The 18,932-nt window shown below is 43.9% G+C and overlaps 1 protein-coding gene across 4 annotated transcripts in view; it reads left to right on the forward strand.

Moving 5' to 3' along the window:
• Window positions 1-18,932, forward strand: part of LOC113913852 (F-actin-monooxygenase MICAL2) — a 216,264-nt gene that overhangs the window by 178,261 nt on the left and 19,071 nt on the right. For all 4 annotated transcript variants that reach the window (XM_027578196.2, XM_027578197.2, XM_027578198.2 and 1 more), the window contains 3 exons: window positions 5,437-5,552; window positions 9,459-9,551; window positions 12,292-12,385. In XM_027578196.2, the coding sequence (XP_027433997.2) occupies window positions 5,437-5,552; window positions 9,459-9,551; window positions 12,292-12,385 (303 nt within the window). The remainder of the gene's footprint in view (window positions 1-5,436; window positions 5,553-9,458; window positions 9,552-12,291; window positions 12,386-18,932) is intronic.

An 18,932-nucleotide genomic window follows, 5' to 3' on the forward strand; every position in this document is an offset into this window, starting at 1 on the left:
GGTAGTTTTTAATTGTGGATTCAGTTTCTTTAATAGATATGTAAGTATTAAGAATTTCTATTTCTTCTTATGTCAGTTCTGGTAAGTCATGTTTTTCAAAGAATTTGTCCATTTTATCCAAATTTTCAAATATATTGTCATAAGATTGTATAATAGCTTCCTTGAATACTCTGGAGGACTTTTCATCCTCAATGTTGGTAATTTGTGTTTTCTTTCTCTTTTTTCTTAATCATTCTTCTTAGAAGTCATCAATGTTATATCTTTTTGAAGAACCAAATTTTTGCTTTGTTAATTTTCGATTTTATTTCTGCTTTGTTTTTATTGTCTCTCATACTCTGTTCTTATCTTGATTGTTTTCTTCCTTTTTGTTTCTTTAGGTTCAATTGTTGGTTCTTTGTCTAGCTTCTTGAAATAGATCTTATGGCATTAATTCTCAACTTTTCTTTTGCACAGTGTGTACACTGAAAGCTCTAAATTTCCCTCAAATCACTACTTTAGCTACATCCTAGTTGTGTTGTTATGCCATATTCTTTTTTTAAAAAAAAGATTTTATTTATTTATTTGACAGAGAGAGAGAGAGAGAGAGAGACAGTGAGAGAGGGAACACAAGCGGGAGGAGTGGGAGAGGGAAAAGCAGGCTTCCTGCTGAGCAGGGAGCCTGATGCGGGGCTCAATCCCAGGACCCTGGGATCATGACCTGAGCCCAAGGCAGACGCTTAATGACTGAGCCACCCAGGTGCCCCTGTTATGCCATATGTTTATCCCATCAGCTTCAATTTACTTTTATTTTGTCCTTTATCCATTGGTTCTCAGAAAAATATTGCTTAATTTCTAATGATTTTGAGATTTTCTAGTCACAGCTTGGTCTCTCTAATGACCAGCCATCTTCCAGGAACTCACCAAGAGTCACTTCATTAGAACAAAAGGTGCTCCTATCATGGGAAGTTTCAAGGGACTTGGGAACTCTTCACTCAGAATGACAAGTGTTTCAGGAGCTCTGTGTCAGGAATTGGAGTCAAAGACCAAATATTGGTGGGAATTGGGGACAGAGACCAAATTATATATTTCTTATTATTTCACACTATCCTGCATTAAATAGTTGATTATCTTTTTTTAAATAATTTTTTATTGTTATGTTAATCACCATACATTACATCATTAGTTTTTGATGTAGTGTTTCATGATTCATTGTTTGTGCAAAACACCCAGTGCTCCACGCAGAATGTGCCCTCTTTAATACCCATCACCAGGCTAACCCATCCCCCCACCCCCTCCCCTCTAGAACCCTCAGTTTGTTTTTCAGTGTCCATCGTCTCTAATGGTTCGTCTCCCCCTCCGACTTACTCCCCTTCATTCTTCCCCTCCTGCTATCTTCTTCTTCTTTTTTTTCCTTAACATATATTGCATTATTTGTTTCAGAAGTACAGATCCGTGATTCATCGGTCTTGTACAATTCACAGTGCTCACCATAGCACATACCCTCCCCAATGTCTATCACCCAGCCATCCAATCCCTCCCACCCCACACCACTCCAGCAACCCTCAGTTTGTTTCCTGAGATTAAGAATTCCTCATATCAGTGAGGTCATATGATACATGTCTTTCTCTGATTGACTTATTTCACTCAGCATAACACCCTCCAGTTCCATCCACGTCGTTGCAAATGGCAAGATCTCATTCCTTTTGATGGCTGCATAATATTCCATTGTGTATATATACCACATCTTCTTTATCCATTCATCTGTCGATGGACATCTTGGCTCTTTCCACTAGTTGATTATCTTTTAAAGAAGTTAAAAACCAAAAGGGAAATTATTTTATATTTACTATTTCTGGAGCTCTTCACTCCATGTGTTATATTCCTTCTGCTACAGAACTTCTTTTGACATTTTTCTTATGTATGTCTGCTAACAACAAATTATCCTAAAGCCTTTATTTTTTCTTCATTTTGAATGGATCATTTCACTGGATATAGAATTATAAACTCACAGACTTTTCTTTCAGCATTTTAATGATGTTTCATTATCTCTTAGCTTATTTAAGTTCTGATGAGCTGTCCATGGACATTCTTATCTTTGTTTCTCTGTATGTAATATATCATTTTTCTTCGTCTGCTTTTAAGATTTTATCTCTATCTCTGGTTTTCAGTAAATTTATTATCGTGAGGCTTGCTATGATTTTCTTTATGTTTACCCTGCTTCTGGTTTATTGAACTTCTTGGAACTTACGATTTTCATTAAATTTGTGTGATTTTCAACAATATTACATAAATGACTTTTTCTATCTCCCGCCATCTCCTTCCAGCACGCCAATCATACATATTTTAGACCACCTCATATTATGTCACAGATCACTGAAGTTCTATTCAGTTTTTCAGTCTTTTTTTCCCCTCCGTGTTTCATTTTGGATAATCTCTATTGTTGTTACTTAATTACACAGGCTATTTTCCTCTGCAATGTTTAATCTACTATTAAGCTGATCCAGTGAAAGTTTCATTTCAGATTTTGTATTTTCCATATTTATAGGTTCCATTTAGTTCTTTTTCTATATTTTTTACCTCCTCATTCTGTTCATGCTGTCTTTTTAAATTCCTGAGCACATTTATAATAGTTATTTTTAAATCCTTGTCTGCTAATCCCATTATCTTTGAGCCTGCTTTTATTAACTGATTTTTCTCTTGATGATGAGCTCGTTGTCCTGCTCTTTTGCAATCTAGTAATTGCTTTCTGGCTGCTAGGTTTGGTGACGATTACATTGTAGGGTGTCTAGACTTTGTTTCTTCATTTAAAGAATGTTATATAAACAGTAAAAATGTTTGGCAGACAGTAGTGTGATTTGAAGATCAATTTGTTTCTTTCAAGTTTGTTTTTAAGCTTATTTGGGGCAGTTTATAATAACCTTTACCCTATGGCTAATTTATCCCTATTACTAAAGTATGACTCTTCTGTGGCCTCTATTCTAATGCCCCCAAAGTTTGTTCTACCCAAGCTGGGTGGAACTTGAGTATTTCCCAATACTGTAAAAAGCTTTAGAGGCTATTTACCCTGTAATTTTCCAACAGTCACTGGCCCAACCTCATGCAATTTCTCTCTATGAATCTAAAGTTTACTATTAAGCAATAGACTCAGGGGGACTTCTGTGCTTATTCCTGATGTGCTTTTTCTGCATAGCTCTGTCCTCTACCCCCCCCCCCCGACACATTCCAGCTGCCTCCACTCACTCAAACTCGATTCCTGTCTTTTCAACTCAACGAACATGCTATATTGTTTAGGTTCTTCCTACCTGCACTGTGGCCTGGAAAGTGCCTCTAGGGAGGAAGCTAGTGTGATTGTAGGGCTTCATTTGCTTCTGTTCTTACATTTATCACAGTTCTGCACTGCCTGTTGTCCAATGTCTGGAAATAGCTGCTTCGTGGATTTTGTCCTGATTTCTAGTGCTTTGTGGTGGGATATCAATCCCAGAATCAGTCACTCCATTATAGCCAGGGTGGAACAATGCTGCCAAGGTTTTTTTAACTTTGCAACTGAAAAGTAAATTTCTGGAATCGGTGGTTCTGTGGTGGAAGAGAGTAAAGGGGAAGAGATTCAGAGGTAACTATATATAACGTTTGCCAGAAGTTTAGGAAATGCATTATATTTGGAAATATTTTCTTCTCGATTTCAAAATAAGATGCAGTGGAACTATTATATTCATTTTTGGAAGTTTCTACTTTAGGTTATTCTACTTCTGTACAATGAAGGTTAATTAGGCAGTGTTGTTAATATTGCTGTATTGTTGATTTGGATCAATGTTAACGATGAGGCAGTTGCTGCTGCTGCGGCTGATGACAACGAGATTTATTTGGGCATCTCCAATGAACCAGGCACCGTGTCAGGCTCTTTCCAGCGATTACCTTTGCTCTTCTACTACAGTGCTGCAAGTTAGAAGTTGTGAGCTCCAGAAACTCAGGGAGGTGAAGTTAGTTCCTCAGGCTCACACACTAGGAAGTGAATACTCCATGACTACATTCCTCCATAGTAACCTAGTAGCCAGAGTTGGAGGACAATCTGAGCTCACCACCAGTGGTGCCTCCTTCCATTACTATGCTGCCCTCTGATGCTCTCTTCACCTGAGCTTCCCCATCTGGCAAATTGTAGTGGCAAACAGTTAACTCCTTCCCCAGGGAGGCTGTGCTATTATATAGATGTTCTGCATTATTTTGCTTTGAATAACAGCATATGTAAATGTGCTCCCGGAGGTTGAAATTACCCTTATTTTCTAAAACTTGGCCTCTCCCACTGGGGTAAATCGTTGGAAATTACGGGGAGGAAAAGGCAGGCTGGAGGGAATGTGAGTCACATGGAATTGCTTCTCCGTCCCCCTCCCCACCCCACACATATTCCTCTTTGGATATAGGCTGCCACGGCAGAGCAGCGATTCATACATTTCCTCTCATGGAGTCCTCACAGGTTGTGATAGTCAGCATCCAGCGTGGGTTCATCCAGACATTACTCATTAACTCTGCATCAGGATGATGTGCAGGGGCAGATGTTCTTGCTGAGAAGAATAAAAGCCTCCTGTGGCACCTGGAGGACTTTACCACACACGGTCCCCAGCTAGATCACAAAGAGATTCTAGTGAACATGGGCCCTTGGCCGCCTCTAACCATCTACCTCTTGTTCAGAGGTTGGCAGATCTCCTGGACTTCGGCTCTCCCCTGGGCCCTGCATTGTTGAGCCCTCCCTATCTTCAACTGCCTTTCCTGGCATTTGAATCATCACTTCGATGATGTGATAATATCTGCAAGTTGGGAAAATAAAAGTGGCATTTGTTTAGCCATAATTAATGAAATATTTATGTTGCATGAGACTATGTGATAAAACCTTAGGCTTAGAGTCCTTTTGCTTCTGATTACATTTGGGATTTTTTTTTTCTATGACCAGACATTCTGACGCCAGCTCTTTTATACTGAGCAGATGTCATGTAGTAAAAATGGGTGCCAGATGCTGTGAGCCACAGAAGGGCGATTTGTTTAAGAGCTGGCTCTGACTTTCTTGCATTCAATTACTCTGCAGAACGAATCTTACACGAGTGTTTAGGTAACTCAGCTAACTTCAGACAAGCATTTTAATAATAGATTTCATCTCTGAATGCGTTCTAGGCAACACACCATATAAATGGTATTTAAGGAATTAATTGATTTCTGCATAATGCCTTTTTTTTTAATATGAAAGGAGAGCTGCAAAGCCCTTGGCAGGGACCCAGAAATGTAATTAACGTGGAGGGCCAAATTTTCAGTTGCCCTTAGGTTCTGTCTCCTCCTGCTCATGGCAGGTGCAGCGAGGGAAGGGCAGGGAGGAAGGGAATGCGGTAAGAAGGGTGGAGGGAGAGGCAGCTTTGGATCGTGAGGCAGGAAAAGAAGCTGGGATTTCAGTGAGTTCTTCTGTTCCCATTTCAGGTCCCAAACACATCCCTATCCGAGTGCAGGTGCCAGGGGCCGCCTCCTCTACCTCCTCCACCAGCCCCTCCTCTGCAGATGAAGATTTTCATCCCCAGCCTTCTTTACGGTCAAAGGTAACAACACTTGGCCAACCAAAGAGGGCCTTGCTTGCGGGGGCCGTTTACTATCCAGGTTTCAGACCCGATGTGGACTACAGTGGCAGTGGTTTTTCGTTAGGAGGAGCGTGTTTCATTGCATCTGACAGCACTCGCTTTTTTACCTGGAACACCCCAAGAATGATCTGTTTTTTTTTAACTTTTAGAAGCTTGCCTTTCTCAGAGACTCCAACTGGCAGAAAAAAAAAAAAAAAAACAGACATATTTACTTAAAATCATTTGGTGACTGTAGCTCTTAAAGTGGGTTTAATATGTGGTCCAACAAGCAAGCCATCGAAAAAATTACAATAAGCAGATGCATATTTCCCTGGGGGAAACACAGCTTCATTTAAGAAGCACTAGAGGCAGATTGCATGGAAAATGTTATGTTTATTCTAATCAGAAATATGAAATGAACCATGCAGTTGCATCTAGACATGGATACTCCAAGAGTCCCTGCTGTGGAAGGGACTAGCTGCGTGCTGGCTAGGGAGATGGCAGTTCTCTTTGCTTCATGAACGTATTTCTGGAAAACACTTCAAACAACTCTCATACCCATAGATTTTAAAAATGCAAACATTGGTGTACATCTTTAAATGCGTCTATGTGTCACATACATGAAGACACATCCCACAACCAAACCTCACTGTTGTTTTCTTGATCCACTGGGGCTGGAGCATTTTCACTGGGACTGAGGGATGAATGGTTGGACCTAAAATGCTTCCCAGGAGAACAGACAAGGAGTTCACTGTGCTAACAGTGTTTATTTTTTGGAGCAGTGAGGACCTGAGGAGAAAGGGAGAGAACCAAATTTATTTACTTAGACTCAACTTTTCCATAGCTGGCATTGGGAAATTTGGTGTCATCTCAAGTCACTCAGGGGTTCTATCTCCCCACGGCCCAGCTTAGAGCAAGTCAGGAGGGGGCTGGGACATAGCATGAGAGAGAGAGAGAGTGTGTGTGTGTGTGTGTGTGTGTGTGTGTAGGGGGGAAGGGAGAGACAGGGAGAGAGGGAGGGAATGCAAATGAAAGAGAATATGTATGCGTTTCTCATTTCTGACTGTGGGCATCTCTGATTAGTTCAGTACTCAACACAAATGAATTTGGTGTGTTATGTTGGTTCCTGGGGTTTTGTTCCTGTCCCTCTCAGCCCCTTAAGTGACCTTGAGTTAAGTCTGTATTCAAATGAATACAGACATTCATCAGCCCTTCTAACAGCCATTCCAACACTCACGGGGAATAAGAGAAGGAATGGCCCAAACACATCAAATAGCAAGACCATGAGATCGAGGGCAAGCCTTGCAAGTAGCTCCTTGTCCTCCTGCTGGCCCAGAACAGAGCCTGTCAGCACTTAAGCTTGCAGTGTGGAAAAGCTTGCCTGCTTCACCTGGCCTCTGACCACTCTTACAGGAAGGGAAGCTGGCCAAAAGTTCTTTCTTTACTACTTCCCAAGGGCCCACCCTGAAGGAACAAGGGTTTTTCCCCCCTCTGGTTTCTTTATCTCTTCTGTCCCATACAGGTGTGTCCCCAGTCCTTTGGCACAGAGCCCACATCAGTTCAAATGAACCTTTGCGCAGGAAACCCGAGACAGGATGTGAACACTCCACCCCTCCCCTTGACTTCAGCCCTCCCCACCCCTCCCTTCCCAAAGCCAGGCCTGGACCTGGGAGACTGGGGCAGGCACTCGTCCAGGGTCCTGCCAGACCTCTCCCTTTCTCTGTCCTTCATCTTTTCCTTCCTCGCCCCGAGCCTCTCTCCTTGCCTCTCTGTGCTGGCATTGCCACTATTGAGCCTATAAGGACCGTGCCTGGCTCATCATAAGACTGGATGAGCATTTGTGAACAAATCACCCTTCTTTTCTGTATCAACATCTTCTAATAAAAGGCAATAGTGACTTTCTTTCCTCCTCCAGGTTCTGGTTTGCTGACTCTTGATAAAACAGGAAGGGTTTGGCAGCTCTGCTGCTTAGACGTATTAAGATGGTGTGATGCTGTCAAGGCACACCCCTCCCCTTGAAATTATATTAAATGGCCTTAATTTAGGAGGAAACCTTGACATTTCTATAAGGCAGGGGTCCTTGATGTGCCTGTGCAGTATTTGGCATAGGAAAGGCCATGAGGACCAGCTGAAAATGTGGATGCTGGATTCAGGTGACCTGAGCTTAACTCCTGGCTCTGCCAACGACTAATTGGGCCATCTTGGGCAAGCTGTTTTGGTCCAAGATTTGATTGCCTTGTATCCATAATGTAAGTGTAATTTGAGGAATAAATGAGCTGATACACGTGAAGTAATCAGTGTAATATCTGCCATATAGCACTCAGGATGTGCTGGGAGTTATTATATAAATTAATATAGTGGAAGCTCAAGAGATATTTGTGAGTCTGTGTATAGATCGAGTTAGACAGTCTCTGGGCAACAACTACGAGTGATCTCCACCATGCCCCTCTGCCCTAACATTTCCAGAAAGATTCAGACTGCCTAATGGTGGGGCTCCACCCCCACCCCAAATGGCCCAGGCCCTCTGTTCAGAGTGGTTGACAGTCAATCTGGAAGTTATCGCCTAGAAATAGAGATGATATGATATGGAATAAGTTTCAGTTCTGAGAGCTAGAATTTCCTTCCAAGGATGAAAAAGATCTTTATGATTCTAGATCCTAAGGAGAATTCTAGAAAAATGAAATTTCATCAAGATAAATGTTTTCACTGACAACCTGTAGACACTCTGAGGCCTCAAAACTGGCTGCTTTGCTGAGGAGCATGATGGTCTCCCCATACGTATCCATGGAATGGGTGACTGAATGACCAGAATCCACGAGGCCGTGCAAATGTAGGCGCTTTTCAGGCATAATCTCTGACCTCCGTCATGGACCTGGATTCCTCTGGCAGAATCTGGGGTACGCCTATTAGGTCCATTCTTCCCTTGTGGATTTATACTCCCTTTAATGGGCAAACATCCAGTTCAACCACAGATACTGAATGCCCAGGCACCAGGCTAGCTGTAACAAATTTTTAATTCCATATTTGTTTCTGCCAGCATTAGAAAGAAATCTCTAGCATGCTCTAATCTTTAACCTAATATGTAGAAAGTGGATGAGTATGCTCCAAGAAGACAAACTCATAGTAAAACTAGCTCAATTTGAACATTTACTCTGTAAACATAGGAAAAATAATTGATTTAAGTAAATTATAATCATGCTAATTTGATATGATAATCTAATAATATGATGATCTAATATTTATGCCACTAATAATAAAAATCATGGTATTTATGTATTTATCCCATATCTTTTTCAAGTATTCTAGGAAGGGCATGACGCACATTCTCTCAATTAATTCTTATAACATCCCTCCAAGGTAGGCACTCAATCATGTTCATCGCTCTGAAGTTCAGAAAGTTGTGTGGCAGGCTGAAACTCACACAGCTCAGCTGGACTTTGATGCCAACTTTGCGAGGCGCCCGGGCCCAGTGCTCCACCGGTATTCCCTGCTCTCTCTGCAGCCAGAAGTGTTTCCTCTGCTTTCCAATATGGGAATCTGGCCACACCGTAACTGCTCCTTTCTCTGGTGTTTCAAACCTGGAAGTGACACCATCAAGATTTCAGTGCATCGATTTTGAGTGTTCTGGATTTTACAAGCCCAGGAAATTCAGTTTCTTATTCATGCTAGCTCATTTCAAATGTCCAGTAGCCATAGGTGGCTAGTGGCTTGCGTATTTTAGCACAGATATAGAACATTTCCATCATCTCTGGAAGTTCTATTGGACGTCATTGTTCTAGAAGCTAAGCAATGGTTTGGTTGGAGCAACTAGAAACCTTTGTCATTATTTTGCAGATTTCAACCCCATTTCTCTCAGATACGTTTTGTCTTCTCTTTTGGTTTTTGTAGGAGAGGAAGACACTCAGAAGAAGAAGGAAGCTGGAGAAAGCAACAAAACAATTGGTTAAGCAAGAAGAATTGAAAAGACTTCATAAAGCTCAGGTCAGAAAACAAACTTGACTTGAATGAGTGAACCTGGGGCCTGGGACCTGGAAATTGGATTGGAAAACCCTTTGGAAGTCTCTATTGTACTGGGGGAGGCGGTCTCGGGGAAAGGTCAGTCTCTCTTCTCTGAATGACCAGATCTGTGGCCATTCTAAAGCCCTGACTCATCCCTGGTGGGACTCAGGGGCCTGAGGAGCCCAGGTGTTGAGCTGGCCCACTCCCAACTGCCTTTCCCTCTGCAAACATGTATCCTGCAAAGTGAGCCTGGAGTGACGGCCAACACATGGCCATGGGAACCATCCCAAACCCTGACTGCCACATAGCAGTGGACTTAGTCTTGTCCTCTGTGAGGATACAACTTTCCCCTGACTTCCTCCCAGTGTCCCTGCTGAGCTGACAACTATCGGGAGCTGTCTGTATTCCAAGGTTCGTCAAAAACATAAAAATCTAGTATTTCAATATAGATTCCCTGTCTTGATTGTTAGCTCTAACATTTCTGCCCGAGTGGGTCTGCCCACATCTGTCACAGACAGGCAAAGGAAGCAGAAAGTCAAGGCATTTTCCACGTCCCTGAGGACCCCAGACTTAGCCTAGAAGAATATCGAGGTTTTAGGACAGAAGGACTTAGAGTGACCACTTGTATTCATGCAATGTTCCCTTCTATTCCTTTCTGCAGTTACCCCCTTTATCTAGCCATGTAGTCTTGTTGAGGAAGGAAGCCGCTTAACCCAAACTCCTTTACCCTTCACAGTGACTGACAAGGGAGTCACCCCTTTCACCTAGCAGACAGGGAAAATCCCCACAAAGTGCCTCTGTCCCCTCTCAACTTCTGAAACAGGTTTCCTTGAAACATTGTAACTTGGCCTTGTGAGAACGAGATAAGCCTTTAGGATACAGATGGGCAGACTGGCAGCCCCCCTCCTTACGTGCTCCCTCCAGACCGCAGGTGGTGATAAGGACCATGATAGCCTTTCGAAGCCTCATCTGCTAGCCCCTTCTAGTCTTCAAGATTTTCATCCTTGGTTTCCGAAGACTGAGCACTGTGTTAGTCTGCTCGGCTGCTACAACAACATAGCACAGAATAGGTGGCTTAAACAGCAGGAATGTATTTCTCCTAGTTCTGGAGGCTAGAAACCCAAGATCAAAGTGCCTTCAGGACTGGTGTCTGGTGAAGCCTCTCTTCCTGGCCTGTAGACACTGCCTTCTTTCTATGCCCAGGCGGAGAGAGAGTGATGTCTCTCTTCCCATCAGGTCACCAGTCCCACAGCATTGGGGGCCCACCCTTATGATCTCATTTAACCTTAATTACTTCCTTAAAGGCCCTATCTCCAAATACAGTCACATTGGAGTTAGGGCTTCACTATATGAATTTGGGGTGGTGGGGGGGAACCATTCAGTCTGTAACAACCATATGGCCATAAATGCATGACAGTCAGTCATAAAGTCATTCAAATGTTTCCCTTCCATGAGTGATTTGACGTCCTGCCATCAAGAGATGGATTTATAAAAATAGAATTGTCTTTAAAAGAGAGAGAGGGCATGAAATTATGGTGGCGTTACATAGAATTCGCATCTATTTCAGATTGTATGTTAAACCCCGGGACGGGTTTTATGTTTAGCTGGGTTGAGGAGAGCCAGGTGGCTGCTCAGGCCCGACCCCAGCTCGCGTCTCTTCACAGGGTTGGAGGTACTTCAGTGATTGTACTCTGAATCCAGGGGAGACCGAGAAGATGTGGAGTTAAGGAGGAGAGGGGGTGAGACAGAGCTGCAGTGAGGTAAAGGAGGAAGAACACACACATTCTACCTGCCCAGACAGCTGCCGGCTCCTTTCATGTCCCTGTCCAGCCAGGTGCGATGTCTGTTCTGCCAAGAGATGCGCCTTCTGGCAGCATGCTGTTTGAAAGCAGAGGAAACTGCTGGGGAACAGAATGTATACAGGGAGAGGCTTTCCCCTCATTTTCCTTCCTTATACAGACAGGAGAGAATAGCCAGTAGGGAAACTAAGAGCGTAAATGCAAACCCAAATGTGAATAGGTGCTGATGCTGAGTCTAGGGAGGGTGTGAGGTTGTCCCTCACAGGGTCTTGTCTTCATAATCTGCCACTCACAGCCACTGCACACTTGCATATTAAGAGGCCCCTGGGTGTTCACCCTGTGGTACAGGGAAAGAAGAGGTGCAATCTGCAGCTCAGGATGGGAGCTAGACATGCCGAGCAAGGCACACCCGGCCCTGGGAGTTGGCCCGGGGTCTCCTGCTCCAGACCAACTTCTCGGGAAGTATCTCCTGGCTCTTCTTGGGAAAATAGAATGTGACCGTGCTCTGTGTTTGCCCCCAGAACCTCATCCTACTCTGAGTAGAGGCTGCTGCTCTGTGTATGCCATGACCATAGTCAGAGGCCAAGGTTCAAGAGAGTCTGGGAGCCATGAGAACCACCCACCTAGCCCAGCATCCTCTGCCTGAGGGCACATCTGTGTGGTTGGCCTGGTCAAAGACGACCGTCCTCATGTCTATGTGGGGGCAGATTGAGCTTATAGACAGACTCCTTGCTTTATGTATTCACACTAAAGAAGGGAGACATCAAGATCTAGTTGTCTGGGAATTCAGAGGTCCTTACCCAAGGAGGGACCTCATACGGGACAGGGCCTCTTCTTCTTAAAAAGTAAGTAGCAGAATCAGCCCCCTCACGTGACTCTGGCCCTCAAGAGTCCCCACGTGACACACAATCCTGGCATTGCAGGCCATCCAGAGGCAGCTGGAGGAGGTGGAGGAGCGCCAGAGGGCTTCAGAGATCCGAGGCATGAGGCTGGAGAAGGCGCTGAGAGGAGAAGCAGGTAGGAAGCCTGGCAGATGGGAGAGGTGGGTGTGGGCCTACGTCCGCAGTCTGAGGATAGTGCTGGTCCAGCCATGCTGTCACCCCATGGAGCTGTTAACGCAGGTTTCCAAAATCAAACTGATGGTCCAATTTGAAATTCCTAGGGTCCTGGTCAGCCTGTGGGCCTTGTACCTGGCTTTCTGGCCTGCCCAGTCTCACTTCTGCAAGTGTGAATGTTCTTGGCAATCCAATGAGAAATTCAGGAGAACCATTCAGACAACGTTACTAGTGAGTCCAAGCCCAGACTTGGACTCAAAGTCCTCATTTCTTCCTTTTCTAGCCATGTCCCTTGGGCTGGTCACGTTCTAAACTTTTATGACCTTTCGTTTTCTCCTCTAAAATGGGGATATTTATGGTTTCCTTTGGAACTGATACAAGGATTAGAGAAGAAATTAGAAATAAAATATATATAAAGAAAATAAATTAGTGTATCGCCTGGTACAAGAAATGGTAAGTGTTCCACCAATAGCTTCCGACTCTTAGATCCAAACAGAATTCCTCTGGTGAAGACCTACCGTGTGGGGGACATGAAGACAGTGGGTCTATAACGATGAGCGTGGCCCAGTGTCTGCCTTTGAGAGGTTCACGGTCCACTGAAGGATGCAGACACGTAAACAAATAGACCGCCCTACAGAAGGACAGGTATAGTGATAGGAACAAGCATTCGGGGACGGGGGCATGTGGAACACCGTCACAAGCTTCCTCACTGACCTTGGGGAGAAGGGCACCCAGGCTAAGCACCTGGAAGCGGTGATCCATGATGATGGAAACCACAGGAAGGATAGGAATTCACCTATTCACCTAGGAGGTGAGGAGATTGTTCTGGAAGAGGGAATGGCACCTGCAAAGGCCAAATGTGAAAAGACGTGAAATGCCTCAGTGAACAAGGAGTCAGCAAAGGATTCCAAGGTGAGGGATGGCTTAAAGAAACCTACATTTTTGGAAGCCAGCCCAGCACTAGTTTATGGCTAGTGAATTGGAGGGGCCCTTAGAATTAGTGGGTGGGGGGGGGTGGTATTGTCTCTTTAGTTTTTGGATGGGATGTCTTTAGCCTTCTGCATTTTGGATACCACGTGTGAAAAACCAGACCCTGAAAACATATCTCTGTGTGCAATCGCTTAAGCAACATGGTACTTGTTCAACAACATAGTGGAAGGTTGGGATTTTAATCCTCTTAAAAGTTCAGTTATTTGAGAGTGATGCTAGCAGCAGGGGTGGACCTGGACTTCGTGAGGCCTGAAGTTTGTACAGAGTCACGTGGGTGAAATTGGGAGAATTGCTCCCAGAGCCTTGCAAGGTCACAACCAAGTGAGGGTCCCCGCAGTGTGAGCCTCAGTAGCGGCGTGGTTCAGGGAAATGCTGGGGTCTGACTTTCTCCCTCTGAGCCTCGGTTCTGGTTTGTAAAGTGGGAGTGATCATCATACTTTGGATTTGTGGTGAGGATTGGCTAAAACGATTTATGTGGAAGTCCTAACACAGCATCTGCCATGGGATAGACAATTAGTAAGTTTTTTTTTTTTAAGATTTTTATTTATTTATTTGAGAGAGAGAGAACGCGAGCGAGGGAGGAACAGAGGGAGAAGCAGACTCCCCGCTGAGCAGGGAGCCCAACATGGGGCTCAATTCCAGGACCCTGAGATCATGACCTGAGCTGAAGGCAGACGCTTAACTGACTGAGTCACCCAGGTGCCTCTGTTCCTTTCCTTACTAAAATACACTGTGCATCTCCTTGCAAAGATAACCCAAATCCACCTATCAGGAGTAGACTTCATGACAAAAATAGTAACTGTTTCTTGCCTGGAGTGAGAGTCCCTGCCCGTCTCTACAGCTGTTGCTGGGACGTTCAGTACATTGAACTGCTTCTTGTTGGCCATACGGCCAGATTCCCCATCAAGAAGGCTCTGCACTGGTCTTTGGGAATCCACAGGTTTCAGCGAGAGCCTTAGAAATGGAAAGGATAAGCCAGCAAAGCTGGGGCACATTTCAGTTTGCTGGGGAGGCAGGGTGGCCTGGTGGGGAAAGGCATCCAAGAGCCCTGTGTACAAATTCTGCTCCGTTGCATTTAGGCTGCGTGACCCTGGGAGAATCGCTTAACCTTTTGGGCTGCAGATTCCTTATGTGAGAAATGGAGCTAATAGTCCTTACCATTACCAGGGCATTTTGAGAATTAAGGGCATTGGTGGGCAGAGTGCCTCCCAAGAGTGCCTACCACGTTGCAGGCATTCAACAAAAGCCACCTGATATCATTTGTACAAAGTACTCTTAAATATCCACACACATGCCCTGTGAAAGAAGTGACTCGCCTCATCTTTGCTGCTTGAAATTTAAATTCTAGGCACCACATTTCTCAAGCTTCTGAAATTCTCCCTCTCCCCCAAGTGTACAGAAAGGCTATTTTGAATTATCAGCTGAAGAAAGCCTGCTTCTGTTTTCAAAGGTGTGTCAACCCAGCCAGAAGATGGATTCCCTTCATTCCCTTTACATCCTTAGTAATTTAATTCCCCTGTTCCCTTCATGGGCCTTTCCCTCTCTTGATTGTCCTTGTGTGGGTGACAGATGCAGATCAACGTGGGGCTGGAGCCTGGAAGAGTCGAGTCAAGGGGAGCGGCCCCAAAGGAAACCAAATGGAAGATGTGCAAACCAGGCGTCGAAATTAATACACTCCAACTTGTAATAACATTTGTGCAATAACAATATTCCTTTGCAGTTTAATATTCTATTCAGCCCCTTTAAAAGATTGCCTTGGTGCTTAATGAATGACCAATGCTTATTAGGTTAAGTTGTATTTGAGCTGGCTTGTACCGCTCTGGTTCAAGTGATTTAATGGGAATTATTTAATAGGTATTATTAGGATAATTAGAAAATGATCACAGTTAGGCAATAATATTGAGCTATAAAGGTTGTGAATAACCAAATTTAGAGACAGGCCTGAAAACATGAGTAGTCTGTGACAGTTATGCAAGGCTCCTCTAATAATTACGTGCGCCAGCCTGAAAGGCTCTTTTGTTCCTAGGAGTTATTCATTAGGCGGGCATTGAACTAGAGGAACATGCGGGGGTGCAGGACGGAGGGCAGTGATGGCTGATGAGCAAAATGAAGCTTTGATGAGCTCCTAATTGTCGTGACAACAATTCCTCCTTTCTTTCTTCCCAATAGTCAGAAATAAACTCCCCCACCCCCGGGAAGGGTTGTTGCCCATTTTGTCAAGGAAAGGGAAACAAAGAAAAGCAAAAATCCAACCACCCATCTAGATGATAAGTCATGATATCCTGTAGGGTGGGTGTTGGGAGGCAGGGAGAAGTGTTACGGACGGATGTCCTTGGAAAAGGGAATGGATTCCCCCAGTGCTCCTAGCTGCCCAGAGTTAAGGTTCAAGATGTGCCTGATTGCCCTGGGCCCCGCCCTCTCTGAGGAAAACAAGCCAAGCTTTGCCAGCCACCTAGACTCTTCTTGGTCAAGGCACTGTTACCCACTGCTTTGTTAGCGATGCGGTGGTCAGTGTTAAGTGCTAGGGCCAGGGAATTCCCCAATTTTGCAGGAGACCACCCTTCAAATTTAGATGGTGTGGATAACCGAATCTGTCCTCTCTTTCAGTACGTGGAGGCAGGTGAAATCTGATGAAATTGAGAGCAGCTTGGAAGGAGAAAAAGATTTGTCCCTAGGGGAGGTATATGGGAATTACTTTTCCCTTATAGCTCTACCAACTTTTGGGGAAGGTTTACCAGCTGGTTGTGTGCATTGAGTTTGTTGTTTGTTTGTTTGTTTGGAAGGTTTTTAAAGAGCCAGATGGCTTCTCCTTCGCAAAGATTGAGTTTGCGAAGAAATAGCAGGATGTGTGAGGCTGCCGGTAGGTGGCAGCAGGAGCACGTGTTATGCCAAGAAAAACTGCAAGCCTAACTTAGCCCGGAAGAGGGAAGTAGTTTGGCTTACACTCTGTGGTTTTTATCTTGACGGCTGCTGAGGCACAGAGGAAATAATACTTTCCTTGATAATGTAACAATGAGGTGTCCCGAAAAGAACGCAGATACTGGAATCAGACGCTTGTGAGTTTGAATCCTGACACCATTCATAGAAAATGGCCAGGAGTAACAAGATTCCAAAGTTGATGGCTAAGCAAGCCAGGAATTTGAATGGGTTTGCCGCAACTCTCTGTGCTGAAAGTAACACAGTGAAATTCAGTGCATCAGAGCATGGAGTTTTTTACTCACAGGCCAGCAAGAAGCGGGAACGCAGCACGGTACAAGTTGCCCTCTACCTGAATGCTGCAGTTTGACCTGGCGGGCCCAGATGGTGGCTGTGCACACAGTGGATGGTGCAACAGCCCAGGAGCTCAGGGCAGGGTACTTGGCAGCCTTTACAGCAAGCACTGAACAAGCCAGCCCCTTCCCAGGAAGCAAGTCATTGTACAGTAGTCACCCTGTGGGATCCTGATCTTCTCAGAATCATCTCCTTGGCTGGTTGCAGGAATGGCTCAGGGCTGGAGGATGGTGGCGCCTTTCCATTTGGCATACTCAGCAGAGACGTGCAGGATCCGCAGGGTCTACTGCAGATTGCCTTACTCGACAAACAGGAATTATCCACTGATTGTGTGTTCCCCTCAGATACCAGTCTCAGTGGCCACCCTGTAGAAAGTCAGTGGCCTTACAACAAAGATGGGCCCCGTGAGGGTGAGCCTGAGATTCTCTTCCTGAAGAAGAAACCTTGAGTCCTCTCCGCTGTATGGATTCCAGGCGCATTGAGGTCTCAGAGTTATGTGCCCTAAGGAACTGCTTTACACCATAAAACCACCATGACAACAGCAAGACGTGCGTTTTATATCACAAGTCAGTACATATAAATATATAATTGAATACAATTCGTCAAGAAATAATACTGAATTTTGCTACCTATAAAAGACTAGTACTTTCCATTCCGTCTTATTTTAGTGCTTGTGATGACCCGTTAGGTTAACTTTGCAACGCTGAGATTTAAAAAATACGGTCATAATGATCTTTACTTGGAAAAATATTTGAAATGAGATTACCAAGTGGCCGACTCCACCAGAAATACAGAATGCAGTTCCCGAGAAGCGTGGAGCAGCAGAACGGTGGACTAGATGCTATAACAGGCCATTCACCACAAGTCTACTTTCCAAAATACAGCTAGGCTCCCAAGTAAGCAAGGTAAACCTCTCAAGGCCAAGAAGAAAGAAGAGAAGAAAAAGAAAAGTGTGCTGAAACTTACACGTGCCAGGAAGGAAGCAAGCATAAAAAAGAAATCCAGGGTTGCTTTGAGGCTAAATATCAGCGGTTTTAAAGTTTAAGCCTTGGGACTAACAAAAAGGAGGGAAGCTAACCTCAAGGGTCCCACATTATGTCAATTCTTCTAACTCCCTGAAAAACAAGTATAGATCTTCTATGAAAGAAACCATGCTTTAGTTTTTGCTCTCGGGATTCCAAATAAGTTCAATAAACTATGAGATGATGCTTGGTAAATAATCCTACAAAACGCAAGGAAGTGAGCCACTAAGAATGACCAAAACAACAAATTTAAATGGCCAAGAACTTCAATGGTTATTAATGATTAAATACAGAATATGCTATGTCTCTGTGTCAAACGTTTACAGAAATAGATTACACAGAAAAATGAGCAAGCAGAAAAAAACACTGCAGAGGTGGACAGGCAGCACCACCTTCACCTTGACCAGCTGTAACCACAGTCAAATGTAACATCATGAGCTTCCTGCTGTGAGGTACCAAGAAGACACAGCATCACTTATGCAGCAGAAATGCTTAACCTGAATTTAACCGTAAGGATATAATCAGACAATTGCAAACTAAGAGACAATCTGCAAAATAACTCACAAATGTCAATGCCATAAAAAAACAAAAGGCGGGGGGATATCTAGGAACTGTTCTAGATGAAAGGCGACTAAAGAAATGTAACAACTAAATATAATGCTTAATCCTTTAGCTTTAAGTTTTTTCAAGTAAAAAGTTGAGAAAATGGCCAGGGATTTTTTTTTTTTAAGGATTTTAAAAAAAATAAATAAATGAAGAGTCTGAAAATGAACAATGTATTCATTGAAATTAAAAACTCACTGAATATACTGCACAGCAGCTTGGACACAGCAGTAGAGAGAATGAGTGCATTGGACAGTATATCTGAGGAAATGAACCAGAATGCAGCACAGAGAGAGAAGGAGATGGAAAACAAGAAAGCATGGTTTGAGGGCACAGAAGATAAAACGAGAAGGTGTGTGTGGTATATGTTCAGAGTCCTGGAAGGAGAGAACAGAGAAAATTAAGGTTGTGTATTCTTTGAAGAGATAATGGATGAAACATGACAACAAAGCATTTATAAATGTTAGCTTTCTTTTTCTGCAAATGGACGAAAGACAATCTATAGATGCAGAGGTTCCAGGATACAGAAATCAGGATAAATTTGAAATACATCCACGCTTACTTTGGCACAACAAGGGAAAATGTAGAACATCAAGTTCAGAGATGATCTTAAAGTGGATATGG

The sequence above is a fragment of the Zalophus californianus genome, chromosome 11 (assembly GCF_009762305.2).
Source record: "Zalophus californianus isolate mZalCal1 chromosome 11, mZalCal1.pri.v2, whole genome shotgun sequence".
Lineage (NCBI taxonomy): Eukaryota > Metazoa > Chordata > Mammalia > Carnivora > Otariidae > Zalophus > Zalophus californianus.